Source organism: Moschus berezovskii, chromosome 22, assembly GCF_049115385.1.
Source record: "Moschus berezovskii isolate FMDL1 chromosome 22, NW_MosBer_1.0, whole genome shotgun sequence".
NCBI lineage: Eukaryota > Metazoa > Chordata > Mammalia > Artiodactyla > Moschidae > Moschus > Moschus berezovskii.
In genome coordinates this window covers 16640777-16663985 of record NC_142481.1, presented here as the reverse complement: position 1 = coordinate 16663985, position 23209 = coordinate 16640777, and the positions used below count along the sequence as shown (strand labels likewise).

General features: G+C 37.9%; 1 protein-coding gene, 1 non-coding gene and 1 pseudogene across 10 annotated transcripts; 1 reads left to right on the top strand and 2 right to left on the bottom strand.

Moving 5' to 3' along the window:
• Positions 1 to 23: 23 nt before the first annotated feature.
• ZNF146 (zinc finger protein 146) lies at positions 24 to 22300 on the top strand. 9 transcript variants are annotated; one of them, XM_055410943.2, is made up of 4 exons: positions 189 to 325; positions 8265 to 8501; positions 12524 to 12585; positions 19253 to 22300. In XM_055410943.2, exon 4 carries the CDS (start codon positions 20028 to 20030, stop codon positions 20904 to 20906), a length of 879 nt encoding a protein of 292 aa, XP_055266918.1. In that variant the 5' UTR covers positions 189 to 325; positions 8265 to 8501; positions 12524 to 12585; positions 19253 to 20027; the 3' UTR covers positions 20907 to 22300. The 9 variants fall into 9 exon arrangements, with proteins under 9 accessions (XP_055266920.1, XP_055266918.1, XP_055266923.1 ...); XM_055410949.2 differs by lacking the exon at positions 12524 to 12585 and adding an exon at positions 2928 to 3055 and having other exon boundaries at positions 242 to 325; positions 8265 to 8349; XM_055410944.2 differs by lacking the exon at positions 12524 to 12585 and adding an exon at positions 2928 to 3055 and having other exon boundaries at positions 242 to 325.
• Positions 2543 to 2615, bottom strand: TRNAR-CCU (transfer RNA arginine (anticodon CCU)). Its single transcript has one exon. It is a non-coding gene; the product is annotated as a tRNA-Arg (tRNA).
• LOC129547323 (large ribosomal subunit protein uL23 pseudogene) lies at positions 12252 to 14682 on the bottom strand (annotated as a pseudogene).
• Positions 22301 to 23209: the final 909 nt, after the last annotated feature.

Below are 23209 nucleotides of genomic sequence, written 5' to 3'. Positions count from 1 at the left end.
GGATTACTCACTCTGAGAGCCTCATAATCACAGGAAGAGGCCGCCAAGTTGGCTGTGGGAAAGAGACGGAGAGACGTAGAGTGTCAACCAGCAAAGCCTCAAGGGAAATGTAGTCCAGGGCCGGGAAAGCGCCGTTGCTGTTGACAGAAGGTAATCAAATAGCAGCCTTGACTCGGCCACCGTGACCATGCGGGCCTCGTCGCGTAGACTTCTGGGAGTGATCACTCGCCCTCGGAGTGCGCAGGCGCAGCGCACCGAGTGGACATTTTGGTCTTTGTCCGCGGGTCAGTCCGGCCCCTGGGTCCACGTGGCGCGAAAATAGGAGGTGGGATGTGGGCGTCTCGGGCCGATGGGGTCGGGGAGGTTGAAGGGAAGGATTCCGGATCTATTGGGGTGCGGTGCGAGGGTGTGGAGTGGGTTTAAGAGCTTCTGGCCTACATGTAGGGTGGGGGTGGGGGCCTCTGGGGAGGGTTCGAGCGATACGTGACCCTGAGTTTGACCGCAAATTTGACCGGATGTTTGAGATTGTTGAGGGAGAAACTGTGGGTCCGGGATTGTATGGCTGCTGCTAAGAGAGATGTAGGAGACCAGCACTGGGAGAATAACATCCGAGCGGCACTTCCCTTGTCGAAAGTGCTGGTGACTAACGGTGCCATCTTTCTGGAACATCTTACTTGAAGATAAGGGCTATAAAAGCTAAGTGGTAAATAATTTTTAAAGGAGCTTTGGTATAAAAGTGCGTTTCCTTTTAATTGGGTAGAAGGCAAATCACTGTTGTTGTTTTTTTTAAACAAGCAATATTTCAAAGGATATTTTTGTTAGGGAGAGCCTGCTTCAAATGATCTTCAATGTTCTGATCTTTGGGATACTTTAATAGGACTGCTGTTAAGTCTTAGAGTAAATATCAGCGTTACGTTTTTAGAAGCAGTGTCCTATTGCGCAGAAGCCGAGAACTGGGGAGTCAAGGGTTTGAGGTTCTACATTCCGCACTATTATCCTCGTTCTTTGAAAAAACTAATTCCTGCAATGTTTATCCATGAATCTGGACCAGTTAGGTATCCTGACTGCTAAATGCTTTTTCCCGGGTTATGGATTTTGTGACGTAACAAAGGTACTTTTTCTAAGGAATCTCCTACAGTTATCCTTCTTGTATTTTAAATAATTGGGTACCAAATCAATACCTTCACAGCAGTAGCCTTCAAATACACAAACAACTGCCAGTTAGAAGGTATGGATAGACGAAAACCATTTTTTACAACGACAGTTTTTTAAAAATTGAGGAATAAGCTTAAGAAATATGCAAAACTACCGGAAAAGAACTTTAAAATACTGCTGAAGGGCGTAATGTAAGATAGGAACAAAAGTAGTGTTTTTCATGTTATCCCAATAAAAGTATCCACAAATTTTTTTGGGTGGGGGACCTAGATTAAGCTGATTCTGGACTTCATATGAAAAAATAGGCTAGAATAGCCAATAAAACTAAAAAAGAAAGGCAGTTGGGGTGTGGGGAAGTGGGAAGCCAACAGTAACATTTTACTTTTTTTTTTTGGCCACATTGCTCAGTTTGCAGGATGTTAGTTCTCCAGTCAGGGTGTGGATTGAACCCACACCCTGGGCAGTGAAAGCGCAGAGTCCTAACTGCTGGACCACCAGGGAGTTCCCCTGATGGTATAGCATTTTAAATCCTCAGAAATTAAAATAGTATTGGTATTAGAAGGAAGTAGGCCTATGAAGGGCAATTCAGCAGTATATATAATTACTTTTTGACCTAGTTATTTTACAGATGGAAATTCATTCTACAAATGTACCTGAATTTACATGAAGTAATACAGATACAGTGTTTCACATAGGAAAAGATTAGGAACAATTCATGTCCATCAGTAGGAGATTGAAAAAGAATGGCTAGTTCTATGGGTATAACTGAATTTCTTTGCTGTTCACCTTTAACGTGTCATTGATAATCCAACTATACTCCAATATAAAATAACAGTTTAAAAATACAGAAAGGGAGAAAAAATTCCTCAGAAATAGTAGTTATTCTTACTGTTTCTGGTAAAAATTTCTGAAAGATTCAGATATGCAGATGCTCTTTGTAAATTGCTATGTTTAAGTTTTTTTTTTTTTTTTTGACATTTCCTTTTATAACTGGAATGAGGAAGTTAGAATTCTTTGTTCAGGTTACACATCTTTAGCAGCTCATCACTGCCTGCTTTATGAGATTTTGTTCTTTGATTTCGTGATTGTTATTTTCTCATGGTTAAGTCAGAGCTTCTGGTGATGTTTTTTACAGATCCTAATTGTGAGTTATTTTGGGTCAGACTTCATCAGAGGTGATCTTCAAATTGTATACGTAATAACATTAGGAGAGAAATATATGATTGATCCACCACTAGTGATTGTGTTTTCTCCTTTATGACCAAAATGTAATCTTTATGGTTTCATAATTTGCTCATTCCTCATTGATCATTTAATGAATGGGTTTTTTTTAATTTATTTTTTTATTTGGCTGCACTGTGTCTTAGTTGCTGCATATGGGATCTAGTTCCCTGACCAGGGATTGAACCTGGGCTGCCTGAATCAGGAGCTCAGAGTCCTAACCACTGGACCACCAAGGAAGTCCCTAATGAATGGTTTTAACACCAATAAATAATCCTTTAGCTGAATCAGCAGTAATTTCTTCAGGCTTGCAAAGTGATGATTTTCTAGCTTTTTCATTACTTTTACATTTATTTGATTGCTGCCTCAAATTGTATCAAATTTATCCTGGTTTTTTTCTTCCTTAATCATCATTTTAAAGTTGTACTTTTATAACTATAGCTAGTTTTTTTTCTGATGGTCATATTATCACAATTTTATTCAGTGGACCTTTCTTCTTGCTAACTCCTGTCTCATTTTAACTTGCCACCATTTAACTTTGAAATTTCCAGGCCCACCTTGTACCTTCCCTCCCAGACTTGGAATTGGCCGTTTCTCCAAGGAGCTCTGGTTCCTTTCACTGGAGAGTGACCAGTAAAAGACCAAGATCTGGGTGCTAGATGCTCTCATTGCTACAGAGGTAACATTGTTTCGAGGCCATTTCATAGACAGAATGAATAAACCCATTTTAAAAAATAATGAGTTCATATTAGTATTTCTAATTCAGTTTAAATGTTTCAGGATTTTTACCTCAGTAGCTATTTTTACCTCAATAGCTTCTAATTGTATTTTATAGTAAAAAAAAAAAATTGGAATAGGTTAATACAAGTGTGGGCTTATTTGCTTTATTCTGCAGTTTTAAAATAACTGAAAATAGTTTCAAAATAATAATGTTGGTAGTGTAGTAACCATAAGCTTACTGTATCCTGTGAAAATTTTCTTTGTAGCTATTTTTGCCCTTCCACTGGGTACACTAAAGATGTAGAGTCAAAGTTCTCTGTTTTAAAGTCATTTGAAATAAATCCTTGTTTTGAGGAATTATGTTAATTACCAAGTTAATGCACAGTTGAGTTTATGTGTTTCAATTTGTTTCCAATTTCATTCATTCCATTCCCTTGCTCAGTCCTGTCCGACTCTTTGCGACCCAGTGGACTGTAGCCTACCTACCAGGCTTCTCTGTCCATGGGATTCTCCAGGCAAGAATACTGGAGTGGGTTACTGTTTCCTTCTCCAGGGGATCTTCCCGACCCAGGGATCGAACCCGGGTTTCCCGCATTGGAGGCAGACACTTTAACCTCTGAGCCACCAGGGAAGCCCAGTTTCCAGTTTAGTGACTGCTTTTTAAGAAATGAATTTGATTACATAAAAAGTAGATAATGCATTTCAACAAAAACTGTATCTCATAGAGTGATCTCATTTTGCTCTCCTCCCTGTCACATTCTTCTCCGTCCCAATTAAATATAGTTTCTTTTTTGCTGTTGTTTATCTTTCAAGTAGATTTTGTATTTGTTGGGCCATTCTTGTATATTTATTTCCCTCCTGTCCCCCATCCTTATATAAAAGATGCATTCTGTACATTCCTCTTTTTAGTCACTTCACAATATGTCCTGGAGATACCCTTTCTTAATCATATACATGATTTTTAACTGCCTCGTGTGTGTGTGTACTGTAGTTGATTCTGCTGTTGGACATTTGGGTTATTCCTAATATTTTGCTATTACTGATTACTTGCAGTAATGAGTAATTTTTCACCTATGTCATTTTGTACTTATGGAAGGTTCTCCTGCGTTGGCATGATTTTTCACCACTAGCGCCACCTGGGAAGCCCCTTGATTATCTCTAAAGTAGATTGCTGCAAGTGGAATTGCACATAGGGCTGCTGCTGCTGCTAAGTCGCTTCAGTCGTGTCCGACTCTGTGTGACCGCATAGACGGCAGCCCACCAGGCTCCCCTGTCCCTGGGATTCTCCAGGCAAGAACACTGGAGTGGGTTGCCATTTCCTTCTCCATTGCATGAAAGTGAAAAGGGAAAGTGAAGTCGCTCAGTCATGTCTGACTTAGTGACCCCATAGACTGCGGCCTACCAGGCTCCTCCATCCATGGGATTTTCTAGGCAAGAGTACTGGAGTGGCTTGCCATTGCCTTCTCCCTCTTCCTTCTAGGAACTGTTAAATTACTTTAGAAAGGTTAGCCCTATGTGAGATGAGTTGCAGGTTTTTTTCACGTTTTAAATTTGTGTTTTGATATTGTTCAGTGGTTGTTTCTTTTTAAAAATCACGTGGAATCAGGAAGTTTTTGTTCTTATGTTAGATTTATCAGTTAGTTTAAATGATGTTAGTTAATTGGGCTTTTCATTTATGGTCATAGAAAGGCTTTCTCCAAGTTTCATCTTTACTTTCAAATCCTTACAAGGTTATCATTTTTATGGGTTTTCATATCCTAGCATATGATATTTAGGTATGCATCCAGGTTTATATTTTTTTCCAGTAGGCTACCCAGTACTTCCAACACCATTTATTAATATTAAAAGACCTTAATGTACTATTTTAAGATTCTTTATTTTGATCATATACTAAATTTTCATGTATTTGATCTTTTTCTGGACTTTATATTCTCATCCATCTTCCAATCTGTATTCATGTACCCATATTTATCTTTTTAGTGTGTGAGCTTTATGATTTTGTTTTAGTATCAGGTATAGTTGGTCTCCTATTATTGCTTATCTTTTTCAGTTTCTTAACTATTCTTGTTTATTTTTCTGTGTAAACTTTAGAATTAGCTTGTCTAGTTCTAGGAAAAAACTAATTGATACTGCATTAAATTTTGTAAAATTTAGGGAAAGGGACTATAGTGTTGAATATTCCTGTCTGTGTACATGTTGTGTGTTGTATATATGCTAGTTTCCTTTTGGGTCTTTTAGAGTGTTTTAAAGTTTTCTTCATATAAATTTTAGACACTTTTTATAAGTTTATTTCTAGGTCCTTTATTATATTGCTGTTTTGAATGGAGTCTTTGTTGTGGTATATAATATAAAGCTTGGTTTCTATAAGTTAATTTTATTCCCTGCTTAACCTATTATTGTTTATATTTACATTAAAAAATGAGACATTGGGCATCCTTATCTTTATTTAGAATTTAATAGAAATGCCCTCAGTGTTTTTGCATTAGATAAGATGCTGGCTTTTATGGTCAGACATAGATTATGATGACCTATATGTGTAAATATTACCCCTCCTGCCTGGATCTCTGGGGGTGTGAATAGAAATAAAAAGTTTAAAACTGAGACCACTGCCACGCTTCATATACAACAACCAGGAAAGATCACATTAACCAAGGAAATAAAAATCTCTAAACTCTGATAACTACAGTCTTTAAAACATCAAACAGAACAAAAATAAGATACCCATTCATATTCTGTTTTTCCATTTCCTCCTTTTGGTTGACCATTTTTTAACTCACTTTTTCCATTTATCTTTTGTGTTCTTTTTATAGCTTTTGTTTGCTTAAAGTTTTTGTTTGTTTTTTTTTTCAAAAAATAATTTTGTTACATTGTGTTTCTTTGTTTTATGTACTTGTGGCAGTAATTTTCAGGTGAGTTTAACTGTTGGAAAATTCTGCTGTTGATTGCCACTGTTTTTCTTAAAGCCTCCTTGTATAGACACAAAGTATTTTCCATGTTTGTAGGAGGTAGATTTTCCTAGACAAGTACCAGGAAAAGGGAAACATAGTAGCATTCTGTGCTTCAAAGCTCTCCTGCCTCTTTTAGTGTTTAAAAGCAGAAAGCTTCTGCACCTTCTTTGGCTAGTTGATCCTAACTTGGTTGAGGCCGACCTCTATCTGTTCCCCATAAATCTTCATAGTAGTTGCCTTCCAGGATGATGCATTTATTTTTAGAGGTTTCTGAATCTGGGGTAACCCCACTCCCAAGTGCTTTTTAAGTCTGCTCTGCTTCCCCTGCAGTCTTTTTCGGGTTAATCTAGGTTTTACCCTCATTGATTTGGTCTTAGAGTAATACTCATTCTGTAAGGAAATATTAACTGTGGATTTCTGAACTCCCTAAGTCCTTAGAATCTCTCTCAGCATTCCCAGTTCTTCGTAGGATTTTTTGCAACTTACTCTTTAGGCCCCCTATGTGGGTTTTCCTTTGATAGAGATAACATGGAGTTTGGGTTTGTTTTTGTTTTTTTTGTCATGAGTCTTGTTGATTACCACAGTCCTCACTCAGGGTGAATTCCTCATTCTGAGAATGAATCTTTCCTGGTTATTTCTGAGGTCTGCTACCTTAAGGAACTCTCACCATTATCTTAGTCTTTCTTGCTACACTGACACACACTATTGTGCTTCCTGTACCACCTCTGCTATTTTAGGTTTTGGGGCCACACTTACATATAATTTAGAGTTAAAATAAATTCTACTACTTTCACTACAGGTGTAATGTATGGGTTAGCTGCTTGCCCCTTACTCCCCTCTTCCCATTAGCCCATTTGCTTGATATTTTGTATGGTTTTAAGGAAAAGTACTTAAAAGATTGAAACTAAGCTGTCACTTTGCTCCTGTGAAATGTTTCCTTGTCTCCTTGACAATTCGTGTTCCTAGGATTCTGTCCTTGACCATTCACATACTGTGTATGCTCTCTATAAGCAATCACATAACATTTCACCTGTCTTCAGCAGCAGTTAGTCTGACAGCTGACCGATTCCCATTTCCATTCTAGGCTGTTCTGAGCTTCCCGTTTATGTATGCAGTTGCCTAATGCATATATTTGCCTGCATGTTCCTTAGAAACCTGACACTCTGAATGTCCAGGAGATCAAACTTGATCTCCTTCCTGCAGGTTGTTTCTAGGCAACCTGCACTCTCATGTTTATCTCTGTGTACATTACTATTTAAGTCAGGCTCTGAGCCTTCCATCTGCCCTACCCCAGTACAAGTTGGTGACTTTGCTTTTTCACCATGCGTAGTAGATAGAGTGTATAAGTAGTAACTTGTAGTTTTTAGGATTTTGCTTTTTTTTTTTTTTAATATTTTCAGCTTTGTAGAAAAGTTGCATGTACCCTTTCTAGAGAAGAGTGCAATATACAGAGAAGTTCCATATACACTTCACCCAAATTCAGCATTTACTTTTTAAATTGCCTTATTTTTCCTTCTCTAATTCTCCAGAAACGTGTAGGTTTTTTTGCACTATTTGAGACTAAGTTGTATACTGCTCCCTTTATCTGTAAATACTTCAGCATAAATTTTCTGAGAACAAGGACATTCTTATACATCATCATGGTACAGTAATCAAAATCAGAAAATATAATATCAATACTATTAATTCAAAGTCTATATTCAAATTTTGTCTATTGTCCCAACAATGTTCATAACTTTTGTTTTGAATGTGTGGGTGAACATATTTATAGGACATTTTTAATATATAGTTTCGTTTAGAGTATATTGCAATCAAATATTAGGAATCCAGGAACACTTTTTCAGTTTTTGTTCCTAAATACTGTCAAGAACAACTTTATCCATGTGACTTAGTTGTGATAGGTATATGTTGTTCTAGATAATGAATATTAAATTTCATCCAAGAGTAAGGGTCACAGTTAAAATCATACTTAGAAACCTACATAGGAGTGTGATGCTAGAGAACAGTAGCAGCCAGTCATGTAAGATGTGAACAGATTTTCCTATGTAAGTCAAATTCTCAAATTCCCCCTTTCTTCCTCCATTTCTGGATGTGTGGAGCCTTAAATGGTTTAATGAGTAAATGACTGAAATTCTGGATCCAGATAGTACCTTTGCTCATATAGTTGTATGTGCTTTAATCTCTTAAGGTAAAAAGTTATTACTTTATTCTTTTTCTCAGGGTCACTTCCTTGTGCATTCCTGGAGATTGCACCGTTCTCATCCTTCAGAAGGCCGGGAGGCCCCGGGGCTCAGCTGAGTTCTAGGTGAGAACTTTGGCTCCAGCATTAACATTCTAGTGCTGTGTCATTTCCCCAGTAGCAGGTTGTGAACTGATCAGGCTGGATGTGATCCTCTGTTGAAGCACGAAGACAAACACTGGATGGTGGAGAAAGAAGTGGAAAGGAAGTTTGTTCAGGTGAGTGCATCACAACCAGGCACATCACAGTTGTTCAGTCAGCACTGCCATCTCTGAAAAGCTTTTTTATCAGGCCTAGTCTTAGAGTAAGTCTTTAGAAACCTGAAGGACATTTCCAGTCATCATTTTTTCTTTTAGTAGTCTATCCCTTTAATCAGATTCTAGAGGGCCAGGTGCCCTTCTTATTTTTATTCTGCATGTCAGCCCTTCGCACTTCATTCCCGCTGCCTCTCTGTGATCGTTCTATCTTCCATGATACCCTCAGTCTCATATCTTCTCGTGTGTGTAGGCTCCTTTCCTTGTGTGTTGTCTTTTAATATCTTAGGTTTACATATTGTCTGATGTTTAGGTTCCTTTTTGTTACTTAGCAATTTCTCTCATTTTTTCGTGGTTAAATGCTTCAGCATCATATTTTACATCTGTAATCACACTTCCTGTTGTCTTCTTATCCAGTTCCCCCATTATGCATCAGTAAACTGCCTCCTTCCCTTCTGCCCCAATGTACCTCTTTTCAGAAGTTTTTGCTATAGAAATCAGTTCTGCTTTTTTGCTACGTGTGTGTGTATAGATGGATGGATGGATGAATCTGTATTTATTTTTTAATATACATGAATTTGTAAAAAGTTTTTGAACATCAGTGAAAACATGTGACCCTCGGTCCTGTAGTTCCTTTTCAAAGCTGCAATCACTTAAGAGTTTCACATGGATTCTTCTTGAGGCAGTCTGTGAATAAACAAGCATTTATTAATGTATCTGTGGTGCATTATATATATATTATATATATATATATAAATAAATATATATATATAAATATATATAAGCACTCAGTCTTTTCATTTAAATGGTGGTGTGTGTTCTGCTGTGTACATGGTTTTCTTTTCTCCATCAACACTTAATTCATTTAACCTGTCTCTAATGGACATTTAGGTTGTTTCCAGACTTGTGTGAGTGAAGATGCAAGTGAATATACTTGTTTATATTGCTTTGCAGAGATGTGCAGATACAGTTACATCCTAATTTACTCTAAGTAGAAATGCTGGGTCAAAGTTAAGTTTATTTATAGATCTGATAGAAACAGGCACATTGTTCTCGAAAGAAATAAACCAATTTACATGTCTACCAACATGGTATATTGATATATTCAATAAGTATTTCCTGCATGATTTGTATTTAGCACCATTTCAGGTACTAGGGAAATGTTAGTGAATCAAGCAGTCAAAAATTCCTCCCTCTTGAGGTCTACATTCTAATTGGGGAAGACAGACTATGAGTAAATAGGTAAAAAATGTATTCTATCAGATGGTGGTGAGTCCTGTGAAGAAGAATAAAGCAAGGAAAACTGGCATAGTGAGGGCCAGTTGGAGGTTATAATTTTAAATAAGTTGGTCAGGGAAAGGTCTCATTAAGAGAGTAACATTTAAGAGTATGAGAGTGCAGTATGCAGTATTTGGTGGAAGAGCATTCAGCCAAAAAGAACAAAAAGTCTTAAAAACCCTGAAGCTGGAGCTTCCTCTTAAGGAAATAGTGATCGGGGCAGTGGGCTTGAGCAGAGTGACAAAGGGTTTGGTTAGGTAACAGGCCAAATCATAGACTTTGACCTTTATTCTGAGTGATTTGAGAGGCCATCAAAGGTTTTTGAGGTGAGAAGTGAAAAGATCAGAATTAAATTTGAGCTGCTATAAAGAAAAGATGGTATAGGGGGCCAAGGCTAGGAGATTAATGCGAGTGATCACTACTGCAGTGATCTAGGTAATAGTTATTTCTTAGTGACAAGTGGTCAGATTTTTAAGATAGTTTAAAGGAATAGTTGAAAGATTGACTGATTTTATGTTGGATATGAGAGAAAGAGAAGTCACTGATGACTTAACTAGACAAGGATGAGACAAGAAGACTTCAGGAATATTGGGAGACTGATCAAGGATTTTCTTATGGATTTGTTAATTGTGTCCTGTCTACTGATCCATCATCTAAGTGCATATTCAGGTAGGCAGTCAGGAATCTAGGGAGCTGGAAAGTTAGGAATTTAGGGGACCTAGAAAGTTGAGAAGACTTATGTTTTGCTATACTGACAAGCTGCTTTAATCAGTGGCGGTGTCTGCATTTCCTTGCTCAGTTCTACTTTTCTTACGGCTCAGAGATGCCATTGTGTCCAAGTCTCCTGCATCCTGCCTGCATTCCTAGATTCTGTTGTTAGAAACTAGGCTGTGGTGATGTGACCCCCTGAGACTGTGCTGTTTGTTTTTGGAGAGTGTTGTGCATAAGAGCTCTTCCTAAAAAATAGCAGTGACAGCTGCCTACTTATATTTATCCTAGTAGGACATCAGAATTATAGCTATTTCCTACTTTTGCCAACAATGCAGTTTTTCCTTTTTATCTTTCTCCTTCTCAGACAGAAAGTGAGCAGAGATGTCTTTTTGGTTTTTTTGGCTGTACCTTGAGGCTTATGGGACCTTAGTTCCCCAGCCAGGGAGCCAGGGAGCCAGGCAGCGAGAGGGTGGAGTCGTAACCACTGGACCATCAGGGAAATCCCAATGTGTCTTTATTTTACCATTTTAGAGGAAAGGATCTACTTATGTTTGAGTTACCCTTCTAGGACTTCTTTCCAGTTTCAGCTTTATTGGTGCTTTTGTTGCTTTGTCTGTCTAAGTGTTTACCCATCTTTTGCTTTTTTCTCCCCCTTCTCGTTACCCTCTTATTGAACATGTCTTCTGGAACTCTGCATTCTGCCTTTCCTCTTTCCGTTTATAAATTAATTCTTAGAAACGACTCATTCATTCTGGAGTTAGAAGTAAAAGGAAAGTAAAGTGAAGTCGTTCAGTTGTGTGTCGAGTCTTTGCGACCCCATGGACTGTAGCCTACCAGGCTTCTCCATCCATGGAATTTTCCACACAAGAGTACTGGAGTGGGTTGCCATTTCCTTCTCCAGGGGATCTTCCCAACCCAGGTATTGAACCTGAGTCTCCCCCATTGTAGGGCAGACACTTTACCATCTGAGTCACCAGGGAAGTCCCAAGCTTTCTCTAAATATCAGTCTTTATTTTTGCATCTCCAGCCTTTCTGTCTTTCCCACCATAATTTTACCTATTTACGGGATAACAGTTATCCAATTGACTTCATTTTCATTATGTTATAGATTTCAGCTCATTATTTCAGGTTCAGATGTCATATCAAATTAGGTCTGGATCATTTCCTTTCTCATGGTCCTTAAAAGATACAGTTTAATCAGGAGAGGACATATTAACCCTGTGAGTGTAATGTGGACATGAAAGGTTGTTGCTGAATCATGCAAAGACACCAAGATTCTTGGCCTCTGAAGGAGAAGAATTCAATCTGGGGCCAGAGACGAGGCTTGACTGCTCAGAGCTTTTGTGTAATAAAGTTTTATTAAAATTTAAAGGAGATAGAGAAAGCTTCTGACATAGACATCAGAAAGGGGTAGCAAGAGTACCCACTTGCTAGTGTTAGCAATGGAGTTATGTTCTCTCCAGTGAATCCAAAGAATATCTGGAGGTTGTAAAGACCAGACCTACTGCCATAATTTACTTTTTTTTTTTTTTACATAGTGAAAACTTTTATATTTGGAATTAGCCAGCTAGACTCAGTTTGCTGCTGCTGCTGCTGCTAAGTCACTTCAGTCGTGTCCGACTCTGTGTGACCCCATAGACAGAAGCCCACTAGGCTCCCCTGTCCCTGGGATTCTCCAGGCAAGAACACTGGAGTGGGTTGCCATTTCCTTCTCCAGGACTCAGTTTAGATGATCCCAATGTTGTTGGCAACATCCAAAGCATCATAGTCAGGAGCCAGTTGAACATATGCCTTCCTCTCTCCATCAGGCCTGATCAGAGTATTGACCTTAGCCATGTCAATGTCATAGAGCTTCACAGCCTGTTTAATTTGGTGCTTGTTGGCCTTGACATCCACAATGAACACCAGTATGTTGTTGTCTTCTATCTTCTTCATGGCGGATTCAGTGGTGAGGGGGAGTTTGATGATGGCATACTGGTCAAGTTTGTTTCTCCTAGGGGCACTCTTCTGAGGATATTTGGGTTGCCTCCTGAGCCGCAGTGTTTTGGGCTGCCAGAAGGTGGGTGACGTCCAGATCTTCTTTTTCTTGTGACTTTGGACACCTTTCAACACTGCTTTCCTGGCCTTCAAAGCCTTTGCTTTGGCTTCAGCTTTAGGAGGGGCAGGGGCTTCCTTCTTCGCCTTCGTTCGCCATCTTCATGAAAAGAGAAGGCCATAATTTACATTTTAAGATAACATAATTAGCCAGGTTTAATCTAGAGACTGTCCTCAGGCAGGATACATAATCCTAAGGAATGTAGAGGAAAAATGTTTGTCCTTTTCTCCTCGAGAATTCCAGACCCCTCTCTTCCTTGGGGACCTGAAGACTTCTTATCAACCTGCCTAGGAAATGACTCTCAGGCATATTTCCTTCTTTCTATAAAATTATTTGAATCTTGACCTTTGATTATGAAATTCCCTACCTTTTCAGTTCCTGCTTATTTAAACCCGTAACTTAATTCCTCTTTTATTGATCTACCATATGATTGTCCATCCTACTTCACATTTTGCACAGAAATTCAAAAGTCCTTAGTAAACATCTTACATGTTTTTTACTTTTATGTGTGGAATCTATCATATGGATCTGTTGAAAGGAAGGCCAATATTTTATTTATTCTGTCTGAAATTTTGATTACACATGCAGTAACTTGTTAAATAATCTGAATTATTGTAGAAGAATTTTTTAAAATCTGTTCTTAACATCTTCAAACGGTAAAAACATTGAAAGAAGAGTACATTGATCTACTGTATACCCACCTCATAGATTCAGTAATATGTATTTTGCTATGTTTGATGCATCTGTTTCCTACTGCATGAGTATTGTGTGCATTGAAACAGCAAGCCACTTAACTCCTAAATAATGAAGTATGCATTTTCTAAAAATAATGTTATGTGGGGGGGCCCAGGGCCCATATAACAAAAATACTATTATCATACCTTCAGTTCACTTCAGTCGCTCAGTTGTGTCCCACTCTTTGTGAGCTCATGAACACCAGGCCTCCCTGTCCATCACCAACTCCCAGAGTTTACCCAAACCCATGTCCATTGAGTCGGGGATGCCATCCATCCATCTCATCCTCTGTCATCCCCTTTTCCTCTGACCTTCAATCTTTCCCAGCATCAGGGTCTTCTTAAATGAGTCAGCTCTTTGCGTCAGGTGACCAAAGTATTGGAGCTTCAGCTTCAACATCAGTCCTCACAGTGAACACCCAGAACTGATCTCCTTTAGGATGGACTGGTTGGATCTCCTTGCAGTCCAAGGGACTCTCAAGAGTCTTCTCCAACACCACAGTTCAAAACCATCAATTCTTCGGTGATCAGCTTTCTTTATAGTCCAACTCTCACATCCATACATGACCACTGGAAAAACCATAACCTTGACTAGACAGACCTTTGTTGACAAAGTAATGTCTCTGATTTTTAATATGCTGTCTAGGTTGGTCATAACTTTCCTTCCAAAGAGTAAGCGTCCTTTAGTTTCATGGCTGCAGTCACTATCTGCAGTGATTTTGGAGCCCAAAAAAATAAAAGTCAGCCACTGTTTCCACTATTTCTCCATACCTTAGATGATTAATATTATGTAATAATATTTAGATTTCCCCAGTTGTCTCCAAAATACCTTGTATAGCTTTTTTGTCTTTAATGCCAGAATCCAGTCAAGGTTTAAACGTTGGATCTGATTACTGTCTTTTTAATTTTTAAATGGTAAACTGTCCTCCTTTATTTCCCCCTTGATTTTGCCCCCTGTATTTACTTACTGTCAGCCATCCAAAGAAAAAAAAAGAGTACAACCATTACTGCAATCCAGCATCTCAGATTATAGTTCATATATTGATTTAGCTCTGTAGAAATTTGGGTTTAAAAATACTTCATGTGATTGTGACTAGAAGTTAAGGGAAAGATGTTTAGAAGTACAAGACAAGATTGGAGAAGTCTTGAGGAACCTGTTACTGGAACTGCTTCCAGGAGCTTTATAGATTATGAGAAGTCTAAGATATAGGAAGGGGTTGGATTAAACCAAGGGACATAAGGAACATAATATGCCTAATTGTGACTCATTGATTGCTTACCTAACACGCTTGGTAGGCTTTTTCTCAGGGCTTCTGAACTTAACCATTACTTAGAATGCTCTTCCTCCACGCATCTGTAAGCCTCACTCTCTTCCTTCATGTCTTGAATCTTAACCTTCTCAGAAGCTGTTCTGTCTGAAACTATAACTCTTCATCCATTCCCTAATTTTTTCCCATAGCAGTTAAAACTTGTTAACAAACCTTCTCTTTTATTTTTTTCTGTCCACTGGAATGTAAACTTGATGGGTGCAGAAAGTTTTGTCAGTTTTGTTCAATACTTTTTATCCTTGGAGCTTAGAACTGTGCCAGACTCACAGTAAGAAGGTAGAAGAAGGTATTTGTTGAATGAATAATGAGAAATGTTTTAAGCATCAGTTCTCAAACTTTTTGGTCTTAGGAACTCTTCACATTCTTTTTTTTTTTTAAATTAAAAAAAAAACAGCTTTATTGAGATGTAATTCAGATAACATGAAATCTACCCTTTTGGGGATTTACAGTTCAGTGTTTTGTAGTATATTCACAAAGTTGTATAATCATCACCATTATCACATTTTCCTCATCATAGAATGTAACCCATTACCCATGAGCAATAACATTTATGCTGCTGCTGCTAAGTCACTTCAGTCGTGTCCGACTCTGTGTGACCCCATAGACGGAAGCCCACCAGGCTCTCCCGTCCCTGGGATTCTCCAGGCAAGAACACTGGAGTGGGTTGCCATTTCCTTCTCCAATGTGTGAAAGTGAAAAGTGAAAGTGAAGTCGCTCAGTCGTGTCCGACCCTTAGCGACCCCACGGACTGCAGCCTACCAGGCTCCTCCATCCATGGGATTTTCTAGGCAACAGTACTGGAGTAGCTTGCCATTGCCTTCTCCGAATAACATTTATAGTCAGTCCTAAAACTTGAGGGCCTCCAAAGGGCTTTGGTTTATTATGTGGACTTTTATGATGTTTATTTAATGTAAAATCGAGAAACTTTTGAAAACGTTTATTAATTTTAAAAACTCAAATAATAATCTCATTATATATAAACTTAAATTATAATTCTTAGTTTAACAGTTTTCCAAAATAAAAAAGTTTAGTGAGAAGAGTGGCATTGTTTTGCATGTTTGTGGAGCAGTGTTTTTAATAGCCTTTTCAGATAATTGTGAATATTCTTTGGTACTATACTAACACTTTACAAGTGGTAATTTTTTCAAGATTAGCCACAATGTGAAATTTGAAATTATAACAGATTTTTCTGTTCTCTTACACCAATATCCATTTATTGTAAACTTTGAATGGATTTCTGACCCATGCATGATTTTGTAACATCATGCATTATGTGCTCAGTTGTGTCTGACTCTTTGTGATCCCATGGACTGTAGCCCACCAGGCTCTTCTGTCCATGGGGATTCTCCAGGCAAGAAGACTGGAGTGGGCTGCCATGCCCTCCTCCAGCGGATCATCCCAACCCAGGGATTGAACTCAGGTCTCCCACATTGCAGGCAGATTCTTTATCCTCTGAGCCACCAGGGAAACCCATCATGCACTGGCCAGTTGAACTGCAGCTCTTTCAAATGTTGACATGGGGGCCTTCCTGGGTGGCCAGCTGGTAAAGAACCTGCTTGCCAATGCAGGAGACACAAGAGACCGCTGGTTCAATCCCTGGGTTGGGAAGATCCCCTAGAGAAGGAAATGTCTGGAAAATTCCACCAGAGGAGTCTGGTGGGCTACAGTCCATGGGGTTGCAAAGAGTCAGACACGACTGAACACAAAAATATTGACATAACTCATACAATATCAAAATGTCATATTTTGTTAACATTACCAGTCTCGTTAGAAAAGTCTTTGGAAGTTTCAATCACATGGTGGAGGAAACAGGTTTTCCATTTGTTCGAGAACTTGAATTCTATCATTGGCAGCATACAGTATCAATTATTTTCCTTGAGATGATTCTCTTACTTTTTTGTCTGAAGAAAGTTCCTGCCAAACAATGCCCAAGTCTTAATAACCATAGTTAGTAAGGCATTTATTTGTTTAAAGCAAATTAATGGTGCAGCATGAAATAAAGTAAAAAATGGTGCTTCATGAGTAAAGTGGCTAGGTTTAGCTCACAATTTAATCTGTTGTTTGCCCAAGTGCTTTCCCTTAAGACAACTGTCATCTTCTCATGTATAACAGTAGTATATGTATAGTTTTTGCTTTTCATGGATTTGATACTCACTACACTTTTTGTTTGCTTGATTTTCCTATACTTTAAGCACAGATTTCCTATTCAGAATAGTTCCAAGCCCTCTCAGTACTAGTTTGCACATTGTTACATGCATTGGGAAATCTCCATTTTTCCCTTTGAAAACAATAAGTCTAGAATTCTTGTCCTCTTATTTCAGTGTAGACGAGGCTATACTTTGACCTGATAATCATCTCTTACCTTCCAGCTTTTCATCACCATTAACATAGAAATTACTTCATCCCCCCCCCATACATCCCCTCATTTTTGGATTCTATATCTGTTACCATCTCTGTCTACTAATTTTGGTGGAACACATCTTCTGATAGCATCCTGGGAGAAAAGGTGCATTTAGGGCATTTGCATAACTAAAAAATGCCTGTACTTGACCATCTCATTAGATTGATAGTCTAAGCTTAAATTTTTTTCAATCAGAATTCTATTGTCTAGCTTCCTGTTTTTCTGTTGGGAAATTTTATTCTCTTTTCTTTGAATGATGTATGTTTCTTTTGAAAGCATTTTTCACCTCGCTGTTTTGAAATGTCCCAGTAATGTGTCTAGATATTCATCTTTTCTTATTCATTGTGCAGGGTACCAAGTGCACCTTTTAAGACATCTGAAGAGTCATGACTTAGAGGAGAGGACATTTTTTTGGTCTTTGAATATTTCCTGTAAACCAGTTTCCCCCTTCATTTTCTGGAACTTCTTTTATACTCAGCTATTTTATTACTTTGGTTTATCCTTCAGTGTGTCTTCTTATAACTTCTGTCAGGAAATGACAGTTGTTAACCTGTGCTTATATGTCATTGACCAAACAAGGCACCTGGCCACACCTGAGTTTGCTAGGGTGAAGCTGTGCAATCCTTCTGCACCATGGAGACCCTGTTATTGGTGAATGGTAATACAATTTCTCTTACCTTACCTCTCACCCCACCCCATTTTCCCCAGTCTTACTTTCTGAGGGACCTTTTTCTGTTTCTTGCTTCCAGAATGCTGTTATTGTTTCACTGATAAAATATCTTCTCATAACTGTCTGCAATTGGTTTCAGGGTTTTGTCGTTTGCTGTGCCTTACCTTTATTTCCTTAGAGTTTCTTACTTTCTTTCAGTGTTGATCTTTCATGTTAGTGGGGTTCCTCTACTGTGTGTGGAGTATTGGCTATACAGTCATGTTTAAGAGTGATTCACTAAAAGGTAAGCTCTTTTGCGCCTGGGTGCTTTTAGTCAACTGGTAGGCTTCAGTGGATAAAGAGTAGAGCACAGAGTGCCTCATGGACTTGGGGGTCTCCTTCTGAGTTATACTGTCCTGATCAGATGTTGCCAGGTCCTTTGTTTCACCAGAAAAAAATGACCACAAATAAGTATCATCTTAGATGGGAGGCATCCTATTTAAGTTTTTCACTGGCCTTTTAGTTTGTCTAGAAAAGGGTCCTTTCATATCCTGCTCAAAGTTTCCAACACTTTTGGCATCGACTACAGAATGGAGCTGGGGTCTCATCATATTACATATACATCCTATTGCTTTCAATAAAGCACCTGTCATCTCATTTATTGAGTGTCCCTGATACTGGGGCTTCTGTGATTAAATTCCTGCAAAGAATAACTTGGATTTTGTGAAAGGAGTGGTCCTTTGTCCTCATGACTGACAGTAAGGGGCCAACTGCAACTTAAACAGTTTTTGTTTTTACAGCAAATACCATTCCTTCTTTTGAGGTGCTTAAAATTTCCCTTCATTTCCTGACTCTTTATGATATTTTGTGGCACAGGTTTGCTTGCTTGACATCAGTGTCCTCTTCTGCAGTACTTTTATGTTATTTGAACTTCCTCAGTTCTTCTGTCTATTGAAAATCTTCCATGTACTTTATGTTATTTAAAAAAAATTAATAACCTGTGTGTATTGATGTTGCCTGTCATTCTTCTTTCTTGTGAGTTTGTGCCATTTTCCCTTTTCTTGTCCTTTGAATGGAATTTTAGAAGGAAGCAGTTGTCTTTTCCTTTCCCTTTTTCAGAATCCCTAGTAGACTTTCTCAAGTTTATGTGGTTATCTTTTTATCCTATTTGTTAATCCCTCATTTTTTGTTATATTCAATTTGCTGGATTATGAGATTAGGTTATTTTTCAAGAGTTTTCTGAGCTGTTTATACATATGTGAATTTTCAACCAGAAGTCCTATTCAAGGGTTTCCATCTCAGAATTTAGTTGAAGACATTGATCATGAGGATTCTTTCATACTTTGAGCTAGTTCATCCCCCAAAGCACAATCTGAAATTTCATTACTAGGGAAAATTCATAAATAATGATAACATAAAGCTAACATTTATGGGTGCTTACCATGTGCCAGCCACAGTTCTAAGCATATTATACATTGACTCCTTTAAATGATGATTCTTTGTACTCCATTTTATTTAGAAGAAACTTGAGAAGATGATGAACAGATAGATTGGCAACAAGACTTGGAAGACAAGTTGCATCCAGCTTCAATAAAGTACAGACAGAAAAAAAGCAGTGACTAAAGAAAACTGGAAAAGTGCTTCCTTTGATATCAGACTATCTTTTAAGGCAACAACTTTTTCAACCTAGAGTTTGAAACACAATTTAGAGTTAGTTGTGTAGGAAAGAATCATCAATTTAATAGTGTGGAAATCTGCCACAGCTTACTCCTTGTAGTAGTAATAACCCTTTTTGTAAAAGGGTATAAAATCAGTGTGGAAATGCCTTCATTAAAAATTTGAACCCCACATGATATCAGAGCATTCATACTGGAGAGAAAACCTATGAATTTACTGAATGTGGGAAAACTTTCATTCGTATGTTGCACTTCATTCATTGTTGAAGTCAGGCTGGAGAGAAATCCTGTGCTTCTAAAGAATATTGAAAAGCCTTTACCTGGATAACATCTCATTGAGCAGAAGAAAATTCATACTGGAGAGAAGCCAGTGAAGGTTATAAATCTTCACTGAATATTTTAGAAAATTTAGATTTGGAGAGAAAGCTCTGAATGTACTGATTATGATAAAGTTTTCTCTTGAACCTTATCTGTTACTCCACGTTTGAAAGGTCATACACAGAGAAGCCCAGTACATGTAAGAAATGTGGAAATACCTTCAGCTAAAAGTAAATTTTCATTCATCAGAAAATTCATACAGGAAAGAAACCTTGTGAATGTGGGAAAGCTTCCATTCAGATGTCACACCTCAGTCAGCAGAGAATTTGTAGTGGGGAAAACCCCTTTGCCTGTAAGGTATGTGGGAAAATCTTCAGCCACAAATCAACTCTTACTGAGCATGAGCATTTTCATAATAGGGAGAAACCTTTTGAATGTAATGAATGTGGAAAAGCATTCAGCCAAAAGCAGTATGTCATTAAGCATCAGAACACCCATACTGGAGAGAAGCTTTTTGAATGTAACGAATGTGGAAAATCCTTCAGCCAGAAGGAAAACCTTCTTACCCATCAGAAAATTCACACTGGAGAAAAACCTTTTGAGTGTAAGGACTGTGGGAAAGCTTTCATTCAGAAGTCAAACCTCATCAGACACCAGAGAACTCACACGGGAGAGAAGCCCTTTATATGTAAGGAGTGTGGGAAAACCTTCAGTGGCAAATCAAACCTTACTGAGCATGAGAAAATTCATATCGGAGAGAAACCATTCAAGTGTAATGAATGTGGAACAGCTTTTGGTCAGAAGAAGTACCTCATAAAACATCAAAATATTCACACTGGAGAGAAACCTTATGAATGTAATGAATGTGGAAAAGCCTTCTCTCAGCGAACATCACTTATTGTACATGTGAGAATTCATTCAGGTGATAAGCCTTATGAATGCAATGTATGTGGGAAAGCCTTCTCTCAAAGTTCATCTCTTACTGTACATGTGAGAAGCCATACAGGTGAGAAACCCTATGGTTGCAATGAGTGTGGGAAAGCTTTCTCTCAGTTCTCAACCCTTGCTCTACATTTGAGAATACACACAGGTAAGAAGCCTTATCAGTGTAGTGAATGCGGGAAAGCGTTCAGCCAGAAGTCACACCACATTAGACACCAGAAAATTCATACCCATTAAAACCCTGTGGATATCATGAAAGGTGTTCATCAGGAATTTACACCTTATAACGCATCAGAAATAATCCTTCTGAAGGAAGGCATCACAAATGAGGGAAGCAAAAGCTAAAAACTTAAAGGACACCAGAGAATTCATCTTGAAGAGAAAGACATTTGTATGATTAAAATCCTGTATCCAATAAAAACATACTGCAGAGGTAATGCTGAAAACTTTGGATGCATTTCCACTAAAATTGGGAGTGAAAAACATTTTTACGATTGCCATCTGCATGAATCTGGAGATCTTCACCAGTGTAATAAAAACAAAAAAGAGCTATAAGTATTACAAAGAAAGAGACTTCTATGTTATTGATTTAGCAGAACAGAAGAGATTCTGGAAAAACCTATGCATTTATTAGAATTTATAATATAGAAAAAGCATCAGGAGCTGAGAAGCTAATGGGACTATTTTAAAAAGTGCTTTGGAGGTAATTTGTTCTCCAAGGGTGGGGGGATAGAACATGAACTATACACAAAGGAAGGGGATTGGGTTAAAAGCAGAAGTATGAGAAAGCTATATAGTAAAATGGTTATGACCTTGGGAATGGGAAATATTCCTTATGGCAAATTGAAAAATATCTAGCAATTCTACTCTGAGTTTGTATGCTCAGGAAATTATGTATCAGACTTTACTGTGGCATGATTTGTAGTACTCATTAATTGGAAACAACTTAAATGCCCATCAGGAACAAAATGGAAAATACTTAACAATGGAATACTGTATATCTGTAAAATGTAATAAATGAGATCTATATGTATTAGAAAGATCTCAAAAGTCATGTTGAGGGGCAAGAAAGTTGCAGAATGACATAATACGATGACATTTTTGTAAATTTGAATTAAAACTTCCTCACAGAATTTCAGTGCTATATATTGGTAATGGATACATATATGTATGTATGTTTTTTAAGTGTTTTTGAAATGGGTTGGAAGGATACAGACCAAACTCTTGATAGTGGCTGTCTGTGAAGAATGCAGAAGGGAAGGGAATGCGTATAGGGGAGGGGGCTGTTAGAGGGGGACTTCAGTTTTATATATAAACATCAATTTCTCTTAAAAGACTACAGAAAATATATTGAAATACTGGTTAATTCTGGATTGTGGTATATGGATATCTTGTCTTATTTTTTGTACTTTTCTGTATTTTTAAATTTTCTCAAAATTAGTAAGAATGGGGGTGAGGATGGGAACACTGTACCTATAGAAATCATGTTCTAATGGATTCATTCCCAATCAGCTACTAAACTTTTTATAGGAAATATTTCTAAAATTTTATCAATGAGTGGATGGACTTGCTCTCTATGTAGTAGGAAATTATCTATTTTATTAAAATTAAAACTGACAGTATAATCCAAATGTTTTAATTTATTTATGTCTTCATGTTTCTGACACTATTTTGTGACATATCATTCGAGCTTAGGAAGTTTTAAGAACATTTAGTTAAATAAAGATAGACTTAATATAATTTGTCTTTTTCAGATAAACTGACTTTGGAATGACCCTTTTACTGTCTTGTACATTTCTGTGGGAACAGCATATGCGTTAACAAGAAAGTTTTTAATTATTTCATTTTTAAAAAGAGAAAACCACTCAGCATCCCAGAACATCCACAGTTTGAGTTAAATGTCAACGCTTGGATCTCAGTCTTAATCTGCAGATTATTTCATTCTTCCCCTACTTTGTCAAACACACCTTTTTTTTGTTGTTTTTTTCCAGCTCTTCTGAGGTATAACTGGCAAAATTGTAAGATATTTGAAGCGTACAACATGATGATTTGGTAGACATTGTGAAGGGATTTTCCCCATCAAGTTTACTGTTTTCTTTTACAAGGGTGGAGAGGATGGGATGGGTATGGAAAAAGTGGTTCACACTCTGGGCAGGATTCTATTGTGTAAACCAATCCTTCCTGAAGGTACATTTTATTCCCTCATCACAAAATAAATGTTTTAAGATTTTCATGAATGGTGAACATCAGCAATATAGCATTTGAGATTGACTTAAAACCGCTTTTTAAAAAGCTCTTAAGGACTTCCCTCACAGTTCAGGGAATACTCCATGCTCCCCATACAGGGGGCACAGGTTCTATCCCTAGTCTAGGATTCAATCCCTGGTCCGGGGAACTAAGATCCTGCATGTTGCATGGCCAAAAAGAAAAAAAATCCACAGCGATACTGTGTTGTTACGTACTAAATTTACTAAGGAATTATACCAGTTGTTTGTGCACCATTTAAAAACTGTCTCCAGGGGATTCACTAGTGGTCCAGT